Source organism: Oryctolagus cuniculus, chromosome 4 (assembly GCF_051225735.1).
Source record: "Oryctolagus cuniculus isolate XC-2025 breed Fujian yellow rabbit chromosome 4, ASM5122573v1, whole genome shotgun sequence".
NCBI lineage: Eukaryota > Metazoa > Chordata > Mammalia > Lagomorpha > Leporidae > Oryctolagus > Oryctolagus cuniculus.
Window position 1 is genome coordinate 131620819 of NC_142870.1, and position 24866 is coordinate 131645684.

The following is a 24866-nucleotide window of genomic DNA, read 5'->3' on the forward strand; positions in this document are numbered from 1 at the left end:
AGTTTGGAGATACCTCAGAAATCTGAATATAGACCTACCATATGCCCCAGCCATCCCAATCCTGGGTATTTACCCAAGGGAAATGAATCAGCATATGAAAGAGTTATCTGTACCTCCATATTTACTGTGGCTCAATTCACAACAGCTAAGACATGGAATCAACCCAAATGCCTATCAACTGATGACTGCATAAAAATTATAGGACATGTACACCATGGAATACTGCACAGCGGTAAAATAAATTGAAATTCTGTCATTTGCAACAAAATGGATGAATCTGGAAAACATCATACTTAGTGAAATAAGCCAGTCCCAAAAAGACATATGTTCTCTCTGATCTCTGATAACTAATACAGCACCTAAAAATCAATCTATAGAAGTGAAATTAATACTTCAAGATACAATGACTTTGAACAGCCCTTGTCACAACTGTTGAGCAACAGTTTTTTTCATGCAATTTCTTTTTTTTTAAAGATTTATTTTATTTATTTGAAAGACAGAATTATAGAGAGAGGTAGAGACAGATTAGAGAGAGGTCTTCCATCCGCTGGCTCACTCCCCAGATGGTCACAATGGACAGAGCTGTGCCAACCCAAAGCCGGAAGCCAGGAGCTTCCTCCAGGTCCCCAGTGTGGGTGCAGGGGTCTACCACTTTCCCAGGCCACAGCAGAGAGCTGGATGGGAAGAGGAGCAGCTGGGATTAGAACCCATATGGGATGCTGGTGCTTCAGGCTGGGGCTTTAACTCTCTTTGCCACAGTGCTGTCCCCTTTTTCATACAATTTGTTGAACTCTTTACTTAGTTTATTCATATATGTATAAAGTTAATTGAATAGATCTTCATAAAATAAAAGAATGAGAATAGGAGAGGGAGGAAGAAGAGGGCTGCGAGTGTAGGTGGGAGGGAGGGTACGGTGGGAAGAATCACTATATTCCTAAAGTTGTATTTATGAAAAGCATGCAGTTTGTATTCCTTAAATAAAAGGTTTTGGTGGGGGGTGGGGCAAGATTCTTAACCTAAGTGCCTTGCACCAGCACTCTGGTTCTTTTTTTTATTATTTTATTTTAAGATATATATTTTATTTATTTGAAAGGCAGAGTCACAGAGAGAGAAGGAGAGACAAACAGAGATCTTCTATCCACTGGTTCACTCCCCAGAAAGCTGCAATGGCCACAGCTATGCCAGGCCAAAGCCAGGACTCCACAGATTCTTCCAGGTCTCCTATGTGGGTGCAGGGATTAAAGCACTTGGGCCATCTTCAGTTGACTTCCCAGGGACATCAGCAGGGATCTGGATCATCCGTGGAGCATCCAGGTTTTGGACTGGTGCCCATATGTGATGCTGGCATTGCCCAGCTTAACCTGTTTTACCACAATGCCATCTACAGCACCCTGGGTCTTAACTCACTACCTTATTCTGTCTTTCACATACTTTTGTTTTTAAAATAGATACTTGAGATGTTAGATAATTTTCTAAAAGTCATACAACTTTTGGTGGAACTGGAATTCAACTCAGATTTCAACTCCATTGCTGGAGTACTTGACTACCATGCTATATAATGCAAACCATTCATACTACCACCCACTAGGTGTTTCTCTGCTATTCAGCTCACTGACCCTCAAACCACCACCAAGCAACCAATTGTCCATGAAAAATCCAGACAACTAAATCAAAAAACAGACTAAGAATCAGCCAACATTGGGTTACTTGTCCTATGAAACTAAGACCAAATAAGACCAAAGGCAGAACTCCAAAATAACCAGTCCCTTGTGCCTACTGGACTTAGGATATTTTCCACTGATCTGGTTTAAGTGCAATGCTCCTGCCAATTCCAAAAGTACATGTTTCTAGAAATAAGCCTACATAATTAATGATGTCACATTTCTTTTGAGGTAAAAGAAAAGAGAAACAATGAAATAAGAAATGAAAACAGTAATCTTAAGTATCAAGAGGGGTAACATTGTGGTATAGTGAGTAAGGCCGCCCCTTGTAATGTCAGTATCCTCTATGGGAGCCAGTTTGAGTCCTGGCTGTTCCACTTCTGATTCAGCTCCCTTTTAATGGTCTGAGAAAAGTGGTAGAAGATGACACAAGTGCTTAGGCCGCTGCTGCACATGCGGGAGACCCAGATAAAGCTCTTGGCTACTGGCTTAGACCTGGTTCAGCCCTGGCAGTTCCAGCCATTTGGGGAGTGAACCAACAGATGGAAGATCTCTCTGGTATTCACTCTCTCTCTGTAACTCTACCTTTCAAATAAATAAATAAAAGTATCAAGAAACTCATGCTTCTAAAACAAAGCAAGACAGAACTAAATCTCTAAGGGAAGACTACTGATCTGCTCCAACATTTCCTGAATTTTTACTGTGTACTGACAATAGGCAGGAGGAACATAAAGCTTACTAATGAGACACAATCCTGCCTTCCAGGTACTCAAAATCTACAAAGTTTACTGATTTGTTAGCAACATACTATAGTAGCATCTCCAACCAGTGGCATAAATACTGTTAGTGGGGAATTAACAGTGAAGTGGGAGAATTCAATGGCCAAGATAAAAGAAACCTAAAAATGAATTGTATAGGGGCCAGTGCTGTGGTATAGTAGGCTAAGCCTCCACTTGTGGCACCAACATCCCATATGGGGGCCAGTTCATGTCCTGGCTGCTCTTCTTCTGATCCAGCTGTTTATGGCCTGGGAAAGCAGCAGAAGATGGCCCAAGCCCTTGGGCCCCTGCACCCGCATGAGAGACCCAGAAGAAGCTCCTGGCTCCTGGCTTCAGGTAGGCCCAACTCCGGCCATTGTGGCCAATTGGGGAGCTCTCTCTCTCTCTCTGCTTCTCCTCTCTGTGTAACTCTTTCAAATAAATAAATCTTTAAAGAAAAATGAGAGGTATATAACTAGAATCAACCTGATGTACAATGTATTTAAATCTGTATGACTGCAAGCTCAGATTTCAGGGATGCTTCTAGTCAATTAAAAGGAAGAGCTAATATTTTCTACAGTTTGACTCACTTCCTTTGAATGACTGTATCATATCCAGTTCCTCTGTCTTAATTTTTAGTTCCCTTTTTTACCAGTTACATGACCTTATAACCACTTCCCTCCAGCCACCTCTGCATGCTTGTAAGTATTCTTTCTTTAGTCTCAGCCTACACCAGATTTAAACAGCTCTCATGATGATGGTTTCTTCACCGGAAGAAGTCAACAACCAATACTTACTGCATGAGGCACAAGGAACACTACTAGCAAAAACATTTGATTGTTTTTCTAAACCTAACATTTTGTTTGGTCTCTACATTCAAAAACACAGCTTGGGGCCGGCAATGTGACATAGTAGACAATGCTGGCATCCTATACGGGCACCAGTTCATGTCCCAATTGCTCCATTTCCCATGCATATCTTTGCTAATGGCCTGGGAAAAGCAAGGGAAGATGGCCCAAGTGCTTGGGGCCCTGCCACCCATGTGGGAGACCTGGAAGACGCCCCTGGCTTTGGTCTGGCCCAGCCCTGGCCATTGTAGCCATTTGAGGAGTGACCCAGTGGATGGAAGATATCTCTCTCTCTCTCTCTCTCTCGAACTCTTTCAAATAAATAAATAAAGCTTGAATGTCTCAGATCATCTTGAAGGAGTAAATGAAAGATAATCAAAATGATAATTATAATGAATATAAAAATGACATGCATAGCATTTACTGTGTGTTAGATACTACTCCATGAAGTTTACCTTATTTAATTACCTCCACAACACTCTAGTTTACAAATAAAGAAACTGAAGCACTTAAAGCAGCTAAGTAATTTTATCAAAACCACATAACTGCTAAGTTCTCAAAGCAGTCTACAGAAAATTTGACTCATCACACAATTGGACTAGGAATAACAATTCACCTTAGATACATACTAAATAAAAACAAAAAGGAGTGACGAGCATTAGAAATAACATAAACGCAGAGACAAAATTAAAGAAAACATGGGAGACAAGGAAAACTTCATCTCCTGATCCACCCATAAATCCTCTAACTCATTTCAAAAGTCATATCAAGAATATTCTAGGAGCCAGCACTGGGGTGCCATAGGCTAATCCTCCACCTGTAGCACCGGCATCCCATGTGGGTGCCGGTTCTAGTCCCAGCTGTTCCTCTTCCAATCCTGCTCTCTGCTATGGCCTGGAAAAGCAGTCTAAGATGGCCCAAGTGCTTGGGCCCCCACATCCGCTTGGGAAACCGGGAAGAAGCTCCTGGCTCCTGGCTTTCGATCAGCACAGCTCTGGCCATTGTGGCCATCTGGGGAGTGAACCAGCGAAAGGAATACCTTTCTGTCTGTCTCTCCCTCTCACTGTAACTCTACCTCTCAAATAAATAAATAAAATCTTTAAAAAAGTTTTTAAAAAATAAAAAAATATTCCAACAACTTTGAGAACTAATGTAGAGAACAGATTAAACAGCAACAGATTCAGTTCTTAAAAGTTCTACATTCACTCCACTTCAAAAAGATCCACATGATATGCAAGAAAAAAAAATAAGCAGTTCCCTACTGAAGGTGACAGAGGATAAGAAATGTCACAGGGACTGAACTCTGCTTTCAAAAGCTGTTACAGAAACCAGCCTGGCTCTCCCAAGTCCTCAAACGAGTCTGAAATCTTTCGGAAATGTGCCACAATACTATGCCAAAGCACAGCTGAGGACCGCATCAAACTTTGGTCAGCAACCACTCTTGCCCTTCTATTTCTCATCAAGTATCTTTAAGCAAATCAGTTGTATTCAGAAAACCAAAAACAGGGCCGGCGCCGTGGCTCAATAGGCTAATCCTCCACCTTGCGGCGCCGGCACACCGGGTTCTAGTCCCGGTCAGGGCGCCGGATTCTGTCCCAGTTGCCCCTCTTCCAGGCCAGCTCTCTGCTATGGCCAGGGAGTGCAGTGGAGGATGGCCCAGGTGCTTGGGCCCTGCACCCCATGGGAGACCAGGAAAAGCACCTGGCTGCTGGCTCCTGCCATCGGATCAGCGCGGTGCGCCGGCTGCAGCGGCGGCCATTGGAGGGTGAACCAACGGCAAAAGGAAGACCTTTCTCTCTCTGTCTCTCTATCTCACTGTCCACTCTGCCTGTCAAAAATAAAAAAAGAAAGAAAGAAAGAAAACCAAAAACAATACATCCTTAGCACAGACCTAGAGTGCAAGTATCTCTCTCTCTTACACACACACACACACGCACACACACATACACAAACATACACACTTAGTTCTTCTTTCTCTACCTTCACAGAAATGAAAAAGAGGAAATCTATACATTTCCCATTGTAAAAGACCATAAGACAGTAGCCTAGTGAGAGCAATCATCTCTAAAAATTTTACTATCCACCATCAAAGACAGGACAACTGTGCTTGTCTTCAGACTTATCAATGCTAATGAAATTTTCTATGGACATCTCATAGAGTATATTAAAATATTATTGGGGCTGGCTCTGTGGCACAGTAGGTTAATCCTCCACCTGTGGCACTGGAATCCCATATGGGTGCCGGTTCTAGTCATGGCTGCCTCTCTTCCTTCCAATCCAGATCTCTGCTATGGCCTGGGAAAGCAGTAGAAGATGGCCCAAGTGCTTGGGCTCCTGCACCCACATGGGAGACCAGGAAGAAACATCTGGCTCCTAACTTCAGATCGGCACAGCTCCGGCCATTATGGCAATCTGGGGAGTGAACCAATGGAAGGAAGACCTTTCTCTCTGTCTCTCCCTCTTACTGTCTGTAACTCTGTCAAATAAATAAATAAAATCTTTCAAAAATATATTGTCAACAGATATAATGTTGAGAAATTATATTCATTAGAGATATGCTAGAAACCAAGAAAGATGCTAAGATTCAACACAAATACAAAATCATTCACATATGCACACACACTCTCAAGAACAACATCACTTATCAGGTACTCATTGCATTAGATATACATTAGACAGTAAGCAATAATAAGAATGAATAAGGTACCCTACTTTCAAATAACTGCGTTCATGTTGTTAGTTATGTTTGTACATAAATAGCTTTATATAATTCCATCATTCAGGACTTACTTAAAGCTTTTCTTTAAGGAATTTTTGAGATACTAATAAATCTTACTATACTCACTGCTAAAATGTCTGCTTCTACAGGCAAGAGGTTTAAGAATGCAAAGAGCTGGACAGTCAGGATGGTGTAGACTTGTGTGGCCGACAGCATGAGCATCCCTATGGAGAGCAGCATCTCGTAAAATCACCTGGAAAACAAGAATGTATTAAGAGATGGTACTTGGTCCCTGAGGATAAATCATTTGCTATATGAATTCCCAATAATACTGAAAAGCTTCGCTTGTAATTATACATGTGAGCCAATCTTAAAATTAAAGTTTCTATTTCAAAAGTGAAAGAATATACACAAATTTGGACATATAGGTAAACACCCAAGATTAGTCAACACAGGCGCCCACATAATTCACAGTGACTCTTAAGTTCTGTGTTTTAACCACAGAACAAACATCCTCCTACAGTGCTCAATCCTCCTACAGCTGTCTATTAATTCAATTTTCAGCGAGATGAACTTTCAATAACAATAACAGTAAAAAATACAAAGACTTTTAAATTTTTACATAATTTTTAGAATTTTTAGACTCTGGTTCAATATAAATTCACATGTAAGAGGGGTAGGAAGAGAGTGGGGATTGGGGAGAGCAGGTGAGTGAAGGAAGTGTGGCTGTTTTCTTGGAACTGTACCTATGGAATACATAAAATCTGTTCTCTTTATATTAACTAATTTTTTAAACTTATTTTTTACTTACTCTTGTATGATGTGCCCACAATAAAGAATGTAAAAACAAACCAGCAGCCCATTTGGGGAATGAACCAGCAGGTAGAAGATCTCTCTATATATAACTGTAACTCTGCCATTCAAATAAATAAAATAAATCTTTATAAAAACAAATAAATAAAAGTAATTTACTATAAAGTACAGATTGAGAATCTCTAATCAAAATACCCATGTTCTGAAATCTGAAATGCTCCCTAAATTGGAAATTTTTAGTTTAGTAGCAGGGCAAGTATAATTTGGGAATTTTTCAACTTTAAGATTTGTAGGGGCCGGTGCCATGGCTCACTTGGTTAATCCTCCACCTGCAGTGCTGGCATCCCATATGGGCACCAGTTTCTAGTCCCAGCTACTCCTCTTCCAGTCCAGCTCTCTGCTGTGGCCTGGGAGGGCAGTGGAGGATGGCGCAAGTGCTTGGGCCCCTGCACTCACATGGGAGACCAGGAGAAAGCACCTGACTCCTGGCTTCAGATCGGTGCAGCCATAGTGACCATTTGGGGGGTGAACCAACAAAAGGAAGACCTTTCTCTCTGTCTCTCTCTCTCACTGTCTAACTCTGTCAAATAAAAAAAAATTTTAAAAAAAAGATTTGTAGACTTGTAAACAAGCAATGATCAATAAAAGACTGCAGTTAAGGCAAAAAGAGTTTTAGGAATCATAAGCAAATAGGTGGTAACTGAAATGATCTTAATGTAAAAGTAAAAATAAAAAAAAATCAAAATTCTGAAGACTATTTGAATGTAAGAGACAGTGAAAGCAGGGTAAAGAGATTGATTTCATAAAAGTCAAGAGAACAAAGAACTTTGAAATGTATTTATGAGGAGGGAAGGGCAGTAAGCCACAGAAGTAAATGTTGGAGAAGAGGCAGGAGAGTCTAAAATTTTCACATTAAAGAGTTTGTCCAACATAAATAAATGAGACATAAATGTCTCTGAATTCTAAACAGTGACTCCTGCTCTGATAAACTTTCTGGAAACACACCTCCTGGCTTTATACTTCATTATATGTGCTATCCAGGATATAAAACATACCCCTTTGTTATATTCAAAAGACAATTTGGGAGAAACTAAAAGTGTTAGGAAATTTCACAAAATTTTGTGTATGTGTAAATATATGTAGCTTCTGTAAAAAGGTCCAGAGTTGTTAACACATTCTTAGAAAGCACAGATATGGTTTTGTCATTTTTGGATTTTTCAGATTTCAGGTTAAACCTTCCTTCTCCAGGAAGTCATCTGATGAGAAATATTAGCAAGTTTAAATCCTTTGATACATCCTCTCTTAGTACTTAATTTACTGAGTTAACATAAATGCAGATTGTCAATTGAGTTACTAGGTGACATTATTTATTGAAAAAATAATTCCTTGATTGGTGAAAAACATTTAACTTGGAAAGATTATAAATTAACTATAAAAGCTTGTTTAAAAAAAAAACATAAACAACAATAGCAAGAGGTCCCTGATACCCTGCATTATTGTGTTTCTTAAAATCAAACATGACTTCAAAGGGATCCTGGAAGTTATTCATGATGTTAAAAGAAGTAGTTGCTGGAAGAATTTGAGAAGGATTGGTGTTAATTCTTTAAATATTTGAAAGAATTTGCCAGTGAGGCCATCTGGTCCTGGAATTTTCTTTCTTGGGAAGATTCTGACTATTCATTCAATTTTTTGTCTCCATGATTCAGTCACAGTAGGTTTCTGTGTTTCTAGAGTTTGTCCATTTCAATTAGGCTTTCCAATTTCTTGGCATATAGTTATCTATAATACTCTTTCATAATTCCTATCTGGTCTTAGGATTTTCTTTCTTGCGAAGATTCTGATTATTCACTCAATTTTCTGTCTTCATGATTCAGTCTCGGCAGGTTTCCGTTTCTAGAGGCTATCCATTTCAATTAGGCTATCCAATTTTTTCACATACAGTTATCTATAGTACCCTCCCATAATTCCTAAAATTGGCAGTTATATTTCCAATCTAATTTCTATATATATTCATTCCTTCTCCCCTTCACATCCCTTTTCCCTCCTCTCCTCCTCCCTCTTCACCCTTTCTCCCCTTCTCCTTCTTTGTTTTTAATAAGTTCAGCTGAAAGCTTGCTAATTGTGTTGATCTTTTCAAAGAACCATGTCTTGATTTTATTGATTTCATTCTGGCCACATTTTTCAGATCTAGAGAACCCTGGCTGACACAAATGATTATCTGCATGGCTGTAGAGCATAGATGACAGTTACTCTCTAATGCTGGTCTGGTAATTGCAAATTTTATAAATTCCCCAAGCATCACAGTAAACCTTAACTTCATAATTAAATTTGTGTTAATATTATACAATTTATTTACACAAAATTACATTTTAAAATTTCATTTTAAGATTTCAGCAAGTGTTCAGACCACCATTCCTTTCAGGAAACTTCCTTCCAAATAACTTAATTTTGAAAATGACTCAATCATCTGAAATCAACTACTTTACTGTCAAATAACACTTATGAAACAGCCAACCATCTCCACAAATAAGCTCCTTCAAATGAAGCTCCTATTCCATTAGTTTTCAACCTATCTTCCCTATTATTGCTGGTATTTCAAAACCCATCACAACTGATAAAATAATTATAATTTTTTCCTACTTTACAGAAATAACTAGTAGTTTTATTGTGTTCTTTCCAATAGATGTATCTTAAATGATAACATACAACAAAAGAATGCACTCTACACCAAGCACTAATAGAAAAAAGTGAGCAATTAGTTAACTATTTCAGTGGAAATTTTATAATAGCAAGTCACATTTCATTAAGTATGTTATTTTCTTACAAATGTTATCATGGTTACATATGTACAAGACATATACAAGAATATGATCCTGGCACCGTGGCGTACTTGATTAATCCTCCGCCTGTGGCACCAGCATCCCATATGGGCACTGGTTCTAGTCCTGGTTGCTCCTCTTCTAGTCCAGCTCTCTGCTGTGGCCTGGGAAAGCAGTAAAGGATGGCCAAATGCTTGGGCCCCTGCACCCGCATAGGAGACCAGGAAGAAGCACCTGGCTCCTGGCTTCGATCAGCACAGCTCCGGCCACTGCGGCCATTTGAAGAGTGAACCAATAGAAGGAAGACCTTTCTCTCTGTCTCTCTGTCTCTCTGTCTCTCTGTCTCTCTCTCTTTCTCTCTCTCTCTCTCTCTCTCTCTGTCTGTAACTATACCTGTCAAATAAATAAATAAATCTTAAAAAAAAAAGAATATGATCCTACAAAATTTCCTCCAAAATACTGTTCTAAATTCATACAACACCCAGATATATCAACAATTCCATAGTGCTCTTCATAATGCATCATGGATTTCCAAGAATCCTTAAAACTAGAACCACTAATAAATACTAAAATTAAATTCCTGTGAAATAGTTTTTAAAGCCTTCAAAGAGAATGGCTCAGAAGTTGTCATAAACAAGAGTACATCAGAAATTTTTTTAAAAAAAGTTTAAAGCATTAGAGATTCCAAGAAAGCTTAATAGGGAAAAGACAAGCTGGTTCTGACAAGGGGAAGAAAGCAGAAAAAAGCAGAGGAAGAATATCCCCAAGGCAGAGTTGGAGAGAAGTTTGCAAAGGAAATTCTACAGAAAGAAGACGTACACTGTGTAGCAGTATGGAAAGTACAGCCACACATCAGCAAGCGGGGACACCATCTGTGACTCCCGCAGCCAGAGGCTTTAGGAAACACCAGGTTCTGAGAGTGGCGCCAGCTGCTGCAGTCTGCCCTTACCAGATTCCAGCCTCTCAAGCTACCACAGGCTCCATCGCTCAAACTGCCAAGGTGGAGCACCCATAGACAACTGGCTCTGGAAACAAATCTTCTCTATCTATGGACAGGGCAAGATTACCGGACAAAGAGGAGATCTTCTGCACCCTGTGACTGTGGGAGTCTTGTGCACTGTGACTGTAGGAAACCTATGACTTCAAAATTGGTGTAGGGTGTAGCTGAGTCTCTGAGTAATCACTGTGTCTGGTATCAGAAGCTCAAAGCTCCCTGAATGCTTGGGATGCATAACTCCTGAGGGTTCCATGTTCGCACGGACGACTGCATAGATCCTTGTAAAGTTCATGCACCAAGGTGGGTGAGGATTGTACCCACGGTGGACTAACCCTGGGCATTGATCACCTTGGAAGAGATGAGATGATTTATGAGTACACCGAAAGATGTGATCATATCCTCTCCCCTGCTGACAAGAGAGGAGACCTATTAAGCCCAATCTGGGTGACACCCTGAATTCACAACCCATCCTTGAGCACTCACCAGAGTTCCCAAGCCTTACTCAGCACATGACTCTAGGTATTCACTGAAAGAATAGACACTCCACGAAGCCACAGGGGGATAGTCCAAAGACAAAACCCATAAGTAGAGAAAACCAAAAAGTGTTTCCACAAATGTCTAAAAACAAATGTAGAAATAGAAGAAACAAGAACAAGGAACACAACATGATTCCCCTAAAGGAACACATCAACATTTCACTATTAGATTGTGAAGATGAAGAGACTGATAAAATTCCCAAAATGGAATTCAAAAGAAGGATCATAGGATTACAGAAAAGCAATGAGAAACAAATTCATGAGTTAAAGAAATCCATATATGACATAAAAAATTTTCCTGTGAGAATGAGGTTATAAAGATAAATCAAACTGAAAAACAGAAAAGTTACCCAATTTGGAGAAAGAAAGGGACAGTCAAGTACAAGAAGCACACAGAACTCCTTATAGACATGACCAGAAAAGATCCTCACCATAAACAGTGTAGTTAGACTTTCAACAGTAAAACACAGAAGATTCTAAAATGTGCATGAGAGAAATGCCAGATTATCTTCATGAGCTCTCCAACTGGACTCACAGCTGACTTCTCATCAGAAATGCTATGGGCTAGGAGAGAATGGAGAGACACAGTCCAAGTCTTAAGAGAAAAAAACTGTTAACCCAAAATACTGTACCCTGCAAAGTTCTCATTTATGAATGAAGCTGAAATAAAGACCTTCCATAACAAACAGAAGTTTAAAGAATTTCTCACCTCTCGCCTAGCCTTACAAATGCTTCTTAAGGATGTGCTATGCACAGAAGCACAGAAAGATAGTCATCACTATGAAAGAATGTGAAGGTAGAAAATCTCCCATAAAAGCACAAAGGAAATCCAAAGTAAATGATAGGAATACTTACAGAAAGATGGCAGGGCCAACTCTCCAATTAAAAGATACAGAGTAGGACTGGCAATGTGGCACAGTAGGTTAATCTTCCACCTGAAGTATCAGCATCCTATATAGGCACTGGTTATACTCCCAGCTTTTCCTTTTCAAATCCAGCTCTCTTCTTCTTCTTTCTTCTTTTTTTTTTTTTTTTTTTTTTTGACAGGCAGAGTGGACAGGGACAGTGAGAGAGAGAGACAGAGAGAAACGTCTTCCTTTTGCCATTGGTTCACCCTCCAATGGCCACAGCGGCCAGTGTGCTACAGCCGGCACACCACACTGATCTGAAGGCAGGAGCCAGGTGCTTCTCCTGGTCTCCCATGGGGTGCAGGGCCCAAGCACTTGGGCCATCCTCCACTGCACTCCCGGGCCATAGCAGAGAGCTGGCCTGGAAGAGGGGCAACCAGGACAGAATCTGGCACCCCGACCGGGACTAGAACCCAGTGTGCCAGCGCCGCTAGGCAGAGGATTAGCCTATTGAGCCATGGCGCCAGCCCCCAGCTCTCTTCTATATCCTGGGAAAGCAATGGAAGATGGCTCAAGAGCTTGGGCCCTTGCATCCATGTGGGAGATCCAGAAGAAGGTCATGGCTCCTGGCTCCAGATTGGCTCAGCTACAGCTGTTGCAGCCATTTGGGGAATGAATCAGCGGATGGAAGACCTTTTTCTCTGCCTCCTTCTCACTATCTGTAACTCTACCTCTCAAATAAATAAATAATAATAAAAAGATACAGAATGGATGATTGGATTAAAAACCAAAAGACTCATCTATTAGTTCTCTACAAGAAACACACCTCACTAACAAAGATACATACAGACTGAAAGTGAAAAGATGGAAGAAGATATTTCATCCTAACATAAAATGAAACAAGCAGGTGTAGCCATCCTATATCACAAAAAACAGACTTTAAACACAAAAAAACTGCTAAAAGAGACAAGAAGGGCACTTTGCAATGAATAGGGGATCAATTCAACAGGAAGATATGACTATAATAAACATATCTGAACCCAATTACAGGGTACCCGGCTATTTAAAACAAATGTTAATAGGTGTAAAGGGAGACACAGACTCCAATAAAATAGTGATAGGGGACTTCACCACCCCAATTCAATCAGTGAACAGAACAACTAGACAGAAAATCAATGAAGAAACAACAGAGTTGATTCACACTATGAACCAAATGTATCTAATGAAATCTACAGAATATTTCATCCCATAGTTGAAGAACACACATTATTTTCATCAATGCATGGAACTTTCTATAGGATAGACTACATGCTAGGCCATAAAGCAAGTCTCAGCAAAAAAATCAAAACGATACCATGCATCTTTTCTGACCAAAAAGGAATGAAGCTGGAACTTAACTCAAGAATCTCAAGAACATATGCAAACGCATGGAGACTGAACAGCATTCTCCTGAATGAACAGTAGGTAATAGAAGAAATCAAAACAGAAATCACCACAGCCAGCATCCTATTGAATGGGGAAAAGTTGGAAGCATTTCCACTGAAATCTGGCACCAGGCAGGGATGCCCACTCTCACCACTGCTATTTAACATAGTTCTGGAAGTTTTAGCCAGAGCCATCAGACAAGAAAAAGAAATCAAAGGAATACAAATCAAGAAGGAAGAAGTCAAACTATCCCTCTTTGCAGACGATATGATTCTGTACTTAGAGGATCCAAAGAACTCTACTAAGAGACTATTGGAACTCATAGAGGAGTTTGGCAAAGTGGCAGGATATAAAATCAATGCACAAAAATCAACAACCTTTGTATACACAAGCAATGCCATGACTGAGAAAGAACTGCTAAGATCAATCCCATTCACAATAGCTACAAAAACAATCAAATACCTTGGAATAAACTTAACCAAGGATGTTAAAGATCTCTACGATGAAAATTACAAAACCTTAAAGAAAGAAATAGAAGAGGATACCAAAAAATGGAAAAATCTTCCATGCTCATGGATTGGAAGAATCAACATCATCAAAATGTCCATTCTCCCAAAAGCAATTTATAGATTCAATGCAATCCCAATCAAGATACCAAAGACATTCTTCGCAGATCTAGAAAAAATGATGCTGAAATTCATATGGAGGCACAAGAGACCTCGAATAGCTAAAGCAATCTTGTACAACAAAAACAAAACCGGAGGCATCACAATACCAGACTTCAGGACATACTACAGAGCAGTTGTAATCAAAACAGCATGGTACTGGTACAGAAACAGATGGATAGACCAATGGAACAGAATAGAAACACCAGAAATCAACCCAAACATCTACAGCCAACTTATATTTGATCAAGGATCTAAAACTAATTCCTGGAGCAAGGACAGTCTATTCAATAAATGGTGCTGGGAAAACTGGATTTCCACGTGCAGAAGCATGAAGCAAGACCCCTACCTTACACCTTACACAAAAATCCACTCAACGTGGATTAAAGACCTAAATCTACAACCTGACACCATCAAGTTATTAGAGAACATTGGAGAAACCCTTCAAGATATTGGCACAGGCAAAGAATTTCTGGGAAAGACCCGGGAGGCACAGGCAGTCAAAGCCAAAATCAACTATTGGGATTGCATCAAATTGAGAAGTTTCTGTACTGCAAAAGAAACAGTCAGGAGAGTGAAGAGACAACCGACAGAATGGGAAAAAATATTTGCAAACTGTGCAACAGATAAAGGGTTAATAACCAGAATCTACAAAGAGATCAAGAAACTCCACAAAAACAAAACCAACAACCCACTTAAGAGATGGGCCAAGGACTTCAATAGACATTTTTCAAAAGAGGAAATCCAAATGGCCAACAGGCACATGAAAAAATGTTCAAGGTCACTAGCAATCAGGGAAATGCAAATCAAAACCACAATGAGGTTTCACCTCACCCCGGTTAGAATGGCTCACATACAGAAATCTACCAACAACAGATGCTGGCGAGGATGTGGGGAAAAAGGGACACTAACCCACTGTTGGTGGGAATGCAAACTGGTCAAGCCACTATGGAAATCAGTCTGGAGATTCCTCAGAAACCTGAATATAACCCTACCGTTCGACCCAGCCATCCCCCTCCTTGGAATTTACCCAAAGGAGTTTAAATTGGCAAACAAAAAAGCGGTCTGCACCCTAATGTTTATTGCAGCACAATTCACAATAGCCAAGACCTGGAACCAACCTAAATGCCCATCAATGGTAGACTGGATAAAGAAATTATGGGATATGTATTCTTTAGAATACTATACCGCAGTAAGAAACAACGAAATCCAGTCATTTGCAACAAAATGGAGGAATCTGGAACACATCATGCTGAGTGAAGTAAGCCAGTCCCAAAGGGACAAATACCATATGTTCTCCCTGATTGGTGACAACTGACTGAACACCAAAAAGGAAACCTCCTGAAGTGAAATGGACACTATGAGAAATGGTGTCTTGATCAGCATAGCCCTGACTGCTAATGGACAACTTAATACATTATCCCTCATAGTATTTTTTTTGTCTGTTCTACTTAATATGACTGGTTTAATTCTGTAATTATCACACAGTTATTCTTAAGTGTTGAAAATTAACTGAAATGTGATCCCTGTTAAACATAAGAGTGGGAATAAGAGAGGGAAGAGATGTATAATTTGGGGCATGCTCGGGCTGACTTGCCCCAATTGGTAGAGTTGGAAACATACCAGGGGATTCCAATTCAATCCCATCAAGGTGGCATGTGCCTATGCCATCTCACTATTCCAAGTGATCAATTTCAGTTCACAATTGATCATAATGAAAGGACTAAGAGTCAAAGGGAGCACATAAACAAGTCTAGTATCTGCTAACACTAACCGATAGAATAAATAAAGGGGAGAGTGATCCAACATGGGAAGTGAGATACTCAGCAGACTCATAGAATGGCAGATGGCCTAAATAGCACTCTGGCCTCAGAATCAGCCCTAAAGGCATTCGGATCTGGCTGAAAAGCCCATGAGAGTATTTCAGGCATGGAAAGCCAAGACACTCTGGCAAAAAGATCTCTGTGAGTGAGATCCCAGTGGAAAGAACAGGTCTTCAAAGAGGGAGGTTCCTTTCTCTGAAGGGAGGAGAGAACCTCCACTTTGACTATGACCGTGTCTAAACAAGATAAGAGTCGGAGAACTCAAGGGGCTTCCATAGCCTTGGAAACTCATGACTGGTGCATAGGGAGATTACTGATGCCATAAACAGGAGTGTCAATTTGTAAAGTCAACAACAGGAGTCACTGTGCACTTACTCCTCATGTAGGATCTCTGTCCTTAATGTGCTGTACACTGAGGCTTAATGCTATAACGAGTACTCAAACAATATATTTCACTTTGTGTTTCTATGGGGGTGCAAACGATTGAAATCTTTACTTAATGTACACTAAACTGATCTTCTGTAAAAAAAAAAAAAAAAGAAATTATCAATTCCCAACTTGACTCTCACTGGGATTAAACATGACAATAGGTCTGATCTGATTTCATCATCATTTAAAAAAATCATCTATTATTTTTCACTTTATGTTTCTGTGTGGGAGCAAACTGTTGAAATCCTTACTTAAGGTATACTAAGCTGATCTTCTGTATATTAAGATAATCGAAAATGAATCTTGATGTGAATGGAAGGGGAGAGGGAGTGGGAAAGGGGAGGGTTGTGGGTAGGAGGGACGGTATGGGGGGGGAAGCCATTGTAACCCATGAGTCGTACTTTGGAAATTTATATTCATTAAATAAAAGATAAAAAAACAAAAACAAAAACAGAAATCAAACAATTTCTAGAAATGAATGAAGATGACAAAACAACATATAAACAGTTATGGGGTACAGCAAAGCAGTGTTAAGAGGAAAATGTATAGCAATTGGTGCCAACATCAAGAAATTGGAAAGACACCAAACAACTGAGTTATCAATGCATCTCAAGGACCTAGAAAAACAACAACAAACCAAATACAAAATTAGTAGGAGGAAACAAATAATTAAAATTAGATTAGAAATAAACAAAAATGGGCCAGCGCCATGGTTCACTTGGTTAATCTTCTACCTGTGGCACCAGCATCCCATATAGGCGCCAGGTTCTAGTCCCGGCTGCTCCTCTTCCAGTCCAGCTCTCTGCTGTGGCCCGGGAGGGCAGTGGAAGATGGCCCAAGTGCTTGGGCACCTGCATCTGCATGGGAGATTAGGAGAAAGCACCCAGTTCTTGGCTTCAGATCAGCGCAGCGTGCTGGCCATAGCAGCCATTTGTGGGGTGAACCAATGAAAGGAAGACCTTTATCTCTGTCTCTCTCACTGTCTATAATTCTACCTGTCAAATAAAAAATAAAATAAGTAAATAGAAAGAAGTAGAGTAGCCAGGACCCAAATGGGCACTCTATTTGAAAAAAAAAAAAAAAGCAACACAAAAGATCAGTGAAATGAAAATGTGTCTTTTTGAAAAAAATAAACAAAATTGACACACCATTGGCCCAACTAACCAAAAAAAAAAAAAAAAAAAAAAAAGAGGGAGAAGACCCAAATCAATATAATCAGAGATGAAAAAGGAAATGTAACAACAGATAACACAAAAATAAAAAAGAATCATCAGGAATTACTACAAAGAGCTATTTGCCAACAAATTGGAAAATTTAGCAGAAATGGATAGATTCTTAGACACATATAATCCACCAAAACTGAGGCACAAAGACATTGAAAAATCGAACAGACCAATAAACAAGACGGAGATTGAATGAGTAATGAATACCCTCCCAACAAAGAAAAGCCCACAACCAGGTGGCTTCCCTGCTGAATTCTACCAGACATTTAAAGAACATCACTCTAATTTTTAAACCAGAAAAAGATATAACAGAGAAAGAGAACCACAGACCAATCTCCCTAATGAACATAGACACGGCAATCCTCAACAAAACACCAGTTAATCAAATCCAATAACACATCAGAAAGATCATTTATCCAGACCAAGTGAGATTTATCCCTGGTATGCAAGGATGGTTCAACATTCACAAATCAATATGATAAATCACATTAGCAAACTAAAGAACAAAGACCTTATGATTATGTCAATAGATGCAAGGAAACATTAAAAAAAATTCTTCATGATAAAAAACCTTGAGCAAATTAGGTACAGAAAGAGCATTCCTCAACATAATCAAGGCAATTTATGACAAACCCACAGCCAGCATCTTTGAATGAGGAAAAGTTGAAAATATTTCCACTAAGATTTGGAACCAGACAAGAATGCTCACTCTCATCACTGCTATGAGGCTTCATACAAATGTCACCACTATTTCTATAGTCAACATTGATATAAAACTTAATTTTTTCTGGGGCCAACACCATGGTGTAGTAGGTGAATCCTCCACCTGCAGTGCCAGCATCCCATATGGGTGCCAGTTCTAGTCCCAACTGCTCCTCTTCCAATTCAGCTCTCTGCTGTGGCCTGGGAAAGCAGTAGAAGATGGCCCAAGTGCTTGGGCCCGTGCACACATGTGGGAGACCAGGAAGAAGCACTTGTCTCCTGGCTTCAGATCAGCGCAGCTCTGGCTGTTGCGGCCACTTGGGGAGTGAACTGGTGGAAGGAAGACCTTTCTCTCTCTCTCTCTCTCTCTCTCTCACTGTCTGTAACTCTACCTCTCAAATAAATAAATAAAATCTTTTAAAAAAGAAAGAAAACTTAATTTTGTGCCAGGGACTATATTGTGTATCTGACATGAATATTTTCTCTTCTAATCCTCAAAACAATCTTGTAAAATAAAACAAAAACAACACTGGGAAATAGTAACTTGCACTGTCCTGAGAGAGAGAGAGAGAAAGAGAATCTTCCATCTGCCAGTTCACTTGAGCCAATTCGAAGCAAGGAGCCAGAAGTTTCTTCCGGGTCTCTCACATGGGTGCAGGGGCCCAAGGACTTGAGTCACCTTGTACTGCTTTCCCAGGCCATAGCAGAGAGCTGAATTGGAAGTGGAGCACCCAGGACTTGAACCAGCATCCATATGAGATGCCGGCACTACAGGCGGCTGCTTTACCCGCTATGCCATGACACCAGCCCCAACAACTCTTTCTTTAAAACATCATCACACAGATCTGTTTTTGGCCTTCTTTTCTGTATATTACAAGCTCCCTTGGCAAGGCTGCAACCTGTGTAGGCTCACTCCTGCCATGCCTCACTTTTTTTTTAAACCCAAACTTTAATCCCAAAAATTCTCACAAAAGCATATTACAAATGACAGCATAGAAAAAATCTTGTACAGTAACTCAAAGTTTAGCTCTACAATGTACCCTTAAACTGAAATGATATTGATATTCTTGGAAATCTCAAATTTCCTAATAAAGGCTGGTACACAAACAACTACATAATCTATATTGTAATTATATAAGGAACTTATGACCTAAATTAAGGTAACCTTTCTTGAAACTTACCAGATTATATACCAACTAGACAACTTCTGCCCAGGATAAGACTAGCTGAGTTTTTAAAAAACCTCCAGTCTATTTTAATGGTACAGCTTTTATTTTTACCTGCTGGCTTCTATCACGGCAGCTTTTAAAGACTGCTTGCTTATCTATAGCTGCATACTATACACTAGCCAGGAAAAAAATACACTTTAGTTCAGTTTTTGACAGCGTTGTTTCTATAATATTTATCACAATATTTTGTTTAGCTGGGTAGAATTTAGAAGTCATCAATCTATGTAAGACTAAAGCTCAAAAGTAAATCATGCTTAAGGGAAAAGTAAAGTAACAATTCTTGATATTACATGCCTCATATGATCCATTTCAAACCACAGGGAATCATATCATTTTGGGTCACTTCTCCAAGAGTCAAACAAATTTGAAAAGCTAAAACATCTTTAAAAAGCTGGGGCTGGCACCTATGGCACAGAAGGTTAAGCCTCTGCCTGCAGTGCTGGCATCTCCTATGGGTGCTGGTTCGAGTCCCAGCTGCTCCACCTCTGATCCAGCTCCCTGGTAATGTCCCTGGGAAGGCAGCATAAGATGGACCAACAATTTAAGCCCTGCACCCATGTGGAAGACTCGTCAGAAGCTTGTGGCTCCTGGCTCCTGGCTCACCTAGCCCTGGCAGCCATCTTGGGAGGGAACCATAGGATGAACGGTATCTCTCTCTGTATCTCTCCATCTCTCTCTCTGTATCTCTCTCTATCTCTCTTACTCTAAGATATATACATACATACATATATGCCTTTCAAATAAATAAAACATTTTTAAAAAATGCACCGAAATTATGAATTCTCAAACAAAACTAGAATTTTCTGTATATACTCCTGCCAAATGAAGTTGCTTCCTGTACACCACATCTCTTGCAAACTGGCCTTCTATTTTCTTTCGTTTGACATAGATCGGCTATGAGACTTAGAGAAGGAACAGGATTGCTTGTAATTTCTCTCCCAAGACACTGATCTCTCTCTCATCTCTAAAAGGGGACCTGCTCTGCCTGCGAGAAGCTTCTCCTTTTTGGAGATCTACAGCGAGGTAGACTCCTCCTCCTATGATAATCATTGCCATCTCAAAGATGATGACCCCAGAGGGAGGGACTTCCTTTTTCACCATTCGACAGTTCCACTCTTTCACAGCAGCCACACAGCGATCTTCATCCAGTTCTTGGTCGGCATCAGCTGCATCCTGTGTGTCTTCAAATTCAACAAAAGTGAAGCCAGGAGGGTTTCTTACAACCCACACACTTTGGAGTGATTAATAATAGCCAAAGTCAATCTGGCTGAAAAGCCCATGAGAGTATTTCAGGCATGGGAAGCCAAGACACTCTGGCAAAAAAAAAAAAAAAAAAAACCTAAATGAAAGATCTCTGTGAGTGAGATCCCAGTGGAAAGAACAGGTCTTCAAAGAAGGCAATACCTTTCTCTGAAGGGAGGAGAGAACCTCCACTTTGACTATGACCTTGTCTAAACAAGATAAGAGTCGGTGAACTCAAGGGGCTTCCATAGCCTTGGAAACTCATGACTGGTGCATAGGGAGATTACTGATGCCATAAACAGGAGTGTCAATTTGTAAAGTCAACAACAGGAGTCACTGTGTACTTACTCCTCATGTAGGATCTCTGTCCTTAATGTGCTGTACATTGAGACTTAATGCTATAACGAGTACTCAAACAGTATATTTCACTTTGTGTTTCTATGGGGGTGCAAACTGTTGAAATCTTTACTTAATGTATACTAAACTGATCTTCTGTAAAAAAAAAAAAAAAATTATCAATTCCCAACTTGACTCTCACTGGGATTAAACATGACAATAGGTCTGATCTGATTTCATCATCATTTAAAAAAAATCATCTATTATTTTTCACTTTATGTTTCTGTGTGGGAGCAAACTGTTGAAATCTTTACTTAATGTATGCTAAACTGATCTTCTGTATATAAAGAGAATCGAAAATGAATCTTGATGTGAATGGAAGGGGAGAGGGAGTGGGAAAGGGGAGGGTTGCGGGTGGGAGGGACATTATAGGGGAGAAGCCATTGTAACCCATGAGTCGTACTTTGGAAATTTATATTCATTAAATAAAAGTTAAAAAAAAATAATAGCCAAAGTCTCATTCAAATTCAGTCTTATTGCCATTGTTTACAAAGATGACCTACATGAAACTTACAGTCCAATGGACAGGAATCATGATGCATTTCGAGAGCTTAGGTTAGAATTGCGGAGGTTCAATTCCATGCACTCCAAAGGATCTTCCTGATGAGCTCCCACAGATAGTCTCTCTCACCTGGCGCCCACAAAATGGCTGCCTAACTTCTTTTAACCTTAATTTTTATCACAATACTGATTACTTTCTATTACACAATAATTTTTTAAATTGTTATGTGTATTGGTTAGTGTCCATAGTTACTACAGGAGTATATATTCCTCAAAGACACAAACCTTTATTTCATGGAATTATGCCTGGCATGTATTAGGTGCTTAATATCTATATAATAAAATCCACACTAGGCCTCTTCTTGATAGCATCTTCTACAGAACCCCTGTTAACTATGCTTTTAAAAAACTGTAAGACTTAAACATTAAAAATATTTTATCTATGCTTTAAACATATAAACAATAAAACAACCAGTTAATCTACATTGGTTTTCTACAAAAAGATTTTTTTCAAAAACGATCCAGTGGGGCTGGCCCTGTGGTGTAGTGGGTAAAGCTGCCGCCTGCAGTGCCAGCATCCCATATCGGTGCTGGTTCAAGCCCCAGCAACTCCACTTCTGATCTAGCTCTCTGCTATGACCTGGGAAAGCAGTGGAAGAGGGCCCAAGTCCTTGGGCCCTTACACCTGCTTGGGAGACCCAGACGAGGCTCCTGGCTCCTGGCTCCTGGCTCCTGGCTTCGGATCGGCACAGCTCCAGCCGTTGTGGCCAACTGGGGAGTGAACCAGAGGATGGAAGATCTCTCCCCAACCCCCGCCTCTCCTCTCTCTGTGTAACTCTTTCAGGTAAATAAATAAATCTTTAGGGGCCGGCGCCGTGGCTCACTTGGTTAATCCTCCGCCTGCGGTGCCAGCATCCCATATGGGAGCCGGGTTCTAGTCCCGGTTGCTCCTCTTCCAGTCCAGCTCTCTGCTGTGGCCCAGGAAAGCAGTGGAGGACGGCCCAAGTGCTTGGGCTCCTGCACCCGTACAGGGGACCAGGAGAAAGCACATGACTCCTGGCTTCAGATCGGTGCAGCGCCGGCCACAGTGGCCATTTGGGGGGTAAACCAACGGAAGGAAGACTTTTATCTCTGTCTCTCTGTCTCTCTCTCACTGTCTAACTCTGCCTGTCAAATAAAAATAAATAATTTTTTTTTAAAAAATCAAGAAACAAGGCTTTTAGTTCATACATCTACTCACAACCTGGAAGAAATAAAATTTCTTTTGAAGAAAAATGTGTAAGCAAAAAAAGAACAAAAAAAGGACAGATCTTGAACAGAGAATTAACAAATCTGAAAAGTCTTTTTTTTATCTGTAAGCACTCAATTACACTAAATGATTCTACTCCACATTACAGTGCCTATCCTCACTGCCACAAAGATCAAATCTAATAGTACCTGGACTCTGGAGGCAAGTGTATCATGTTGGCAAAACATCACAATCAACCACAGGTGATTGCTTATCTAACTGTGATGTGCTTATCTAACTCAGCACTATGCACACACCCAAAGGCAAAACTAAACCAATACCAAAATTTCAAATTTTTAGATCTACGTTATGCAGTCACCCCAGGCACCAATTCTCTACAGCAGGGGTTGAATTAGCAGAAAAAAAACTATATAGTAAATTAAACAGAGGTGTTTAACATAAATCATCATTAAGCCATAACAAGGTAATAAACATAAAGATACATCGAAGTTGGAGATACAGAGGAGCGAGAGATCCCAAAGGGAAATGAAGAAACTTCTGAAAGTGATGGTGCTATGGTTTGGATATTAGATTGGAGGCAAAAGTCCCCCAAAGGCCCAGATGTTAAAGGTTTGGTCCCTCAAATTCTTATGTTAATAGCACTAAGAGGGCAGAAACAATCCAATGATGGTTTTTAGAGGTGAGCCCTTTGGGGGGTTTTTAGATTGGACTGGTTGTTAGGATGGCCCCCATAATTGAATCCTGCTGGCTTTATAAGGGACCACATAGATGTGGACATAGTAACATGCACTCCCTCTTGCCACGTGATTATCTGTGGCACTTGAGAATTCTACTAGCAGGAAAGCATTCACCAGATGCTGAACCAAGGGGTGCTGCTCAACCTTGGCTGTGAACTTCCTAAACTGTGAGCCAAATTAAACTCTTTTCCTTCATCAGTAGCCTGTGCCAAGCATTTTCTTGTAATAACAAATGTAGATGGATATGTTCATGAACTTCATTAGTTATGATTTCATGCTTATATAAATACGAATATATCAGCTTACCAAAATATACGCTTCAACAAGCACAGTTTGTTGTATGTCAATTATAAGTTAATGAAGCTATTTTAATAAGAAAATACTTATGAAATTAAGATATAAGACGGAGATACACCAAAAAGACAAACTTGGAAAAGGAGTACTCTCCCTTAAGCTTGAGTTCAGTCCCCATTGGAGTAAGTGTGGTTGTAGCACACTAGGTATCACAGAACTCCACTGGGTTGACCAGCTGAAGGCTGATCCAAAACTGCCAGGCAAAAAAGGGAATGATCTCCATGGTGCAAGCAAGCTGAGGCTGATGGGTAGGTGTGTACAGGATGTCAGGGAACAACTATACACACAAGACCTGAAATACGCAGTATCTATGTCGGGGGCGAGGGGGTGTGCAGGAAAAAATTCCCTGGGGTACAGACAAGCAAAGGCTGGTGGGCAGGCACACAGAGGAGTCCAGGCAGAGTATGCACAAGAGAAGGGTCAAGGGTGGGGCTGTGAGATCAGAGGGCCTTTGTATTCAGAGCACATGGCTGAGGCAGATCACCACTGGATATCCCCACCCACAGGCACCATACAGCAGGAGCAAGAAAAAGCATAACACAGCTCAAATGAACCAGGAAGGAAAAAACTACCTTCCTCCAGCAAATTCCCTCTCAAGGACCTTATCCCCTCCAGCAGCCGATAATGTTTAACCTTGTGTCCTTGTCCTGTCAATTATCATAGAGCAAGTAATGAATGGTGAGTGTGGAGTAGAGGAACAATAAATAACTGGCACAACTACTTTTCTGTTCTTAGCAGTATTTACTTCTCTCATTTAGCAGAGAAAAAGAAGAACATGAGCCCGAAAGCCATTAGTGTGTTATTAAGGGAGCAGAGTATGAAATAGCAACCACAGTCTCTTGCTAGTATCATTTATTTTCAAAAGTCATACAAATTTCTATTTTAGTCTAGG

The 24866-nt window shown here is 40.2% G+C and overlaps 1 protein-coding gene across 19 annotated transcripts in view; it reads right to left on the reverse strand.

Annotated features, from left to right (window-relative positions):
* Nucleotides 1–24866, reverse strand: part of RNF13 (ring finger protein 13) — a 171410-nt gene that overhangs the window by 133249 nt on the left and 13295 nt on the right. For 15 of the 19 annotated variants that reach the window (XR_016233254.1, XR_016233253.1, XM_008266322.5 and 12 more), the window contains exon 2: nt 6113–6239. The exons of the other annotated variants lie outside the window; for them this stretch is intronic. Coding sequence is in view for 7 of the 15 variants with exons in the window: in XM_008266322.5 (XP_008264544.2) it covers nt 6113–6226 (114 nt within the window). In the remaining 8 variants the exon portion in view is untranslated. The remainder of the gene's footprint in view (nt 1–6112; nt 6240–24866) is intronic. 19 annotated transcript variants of the gene reach the window in all.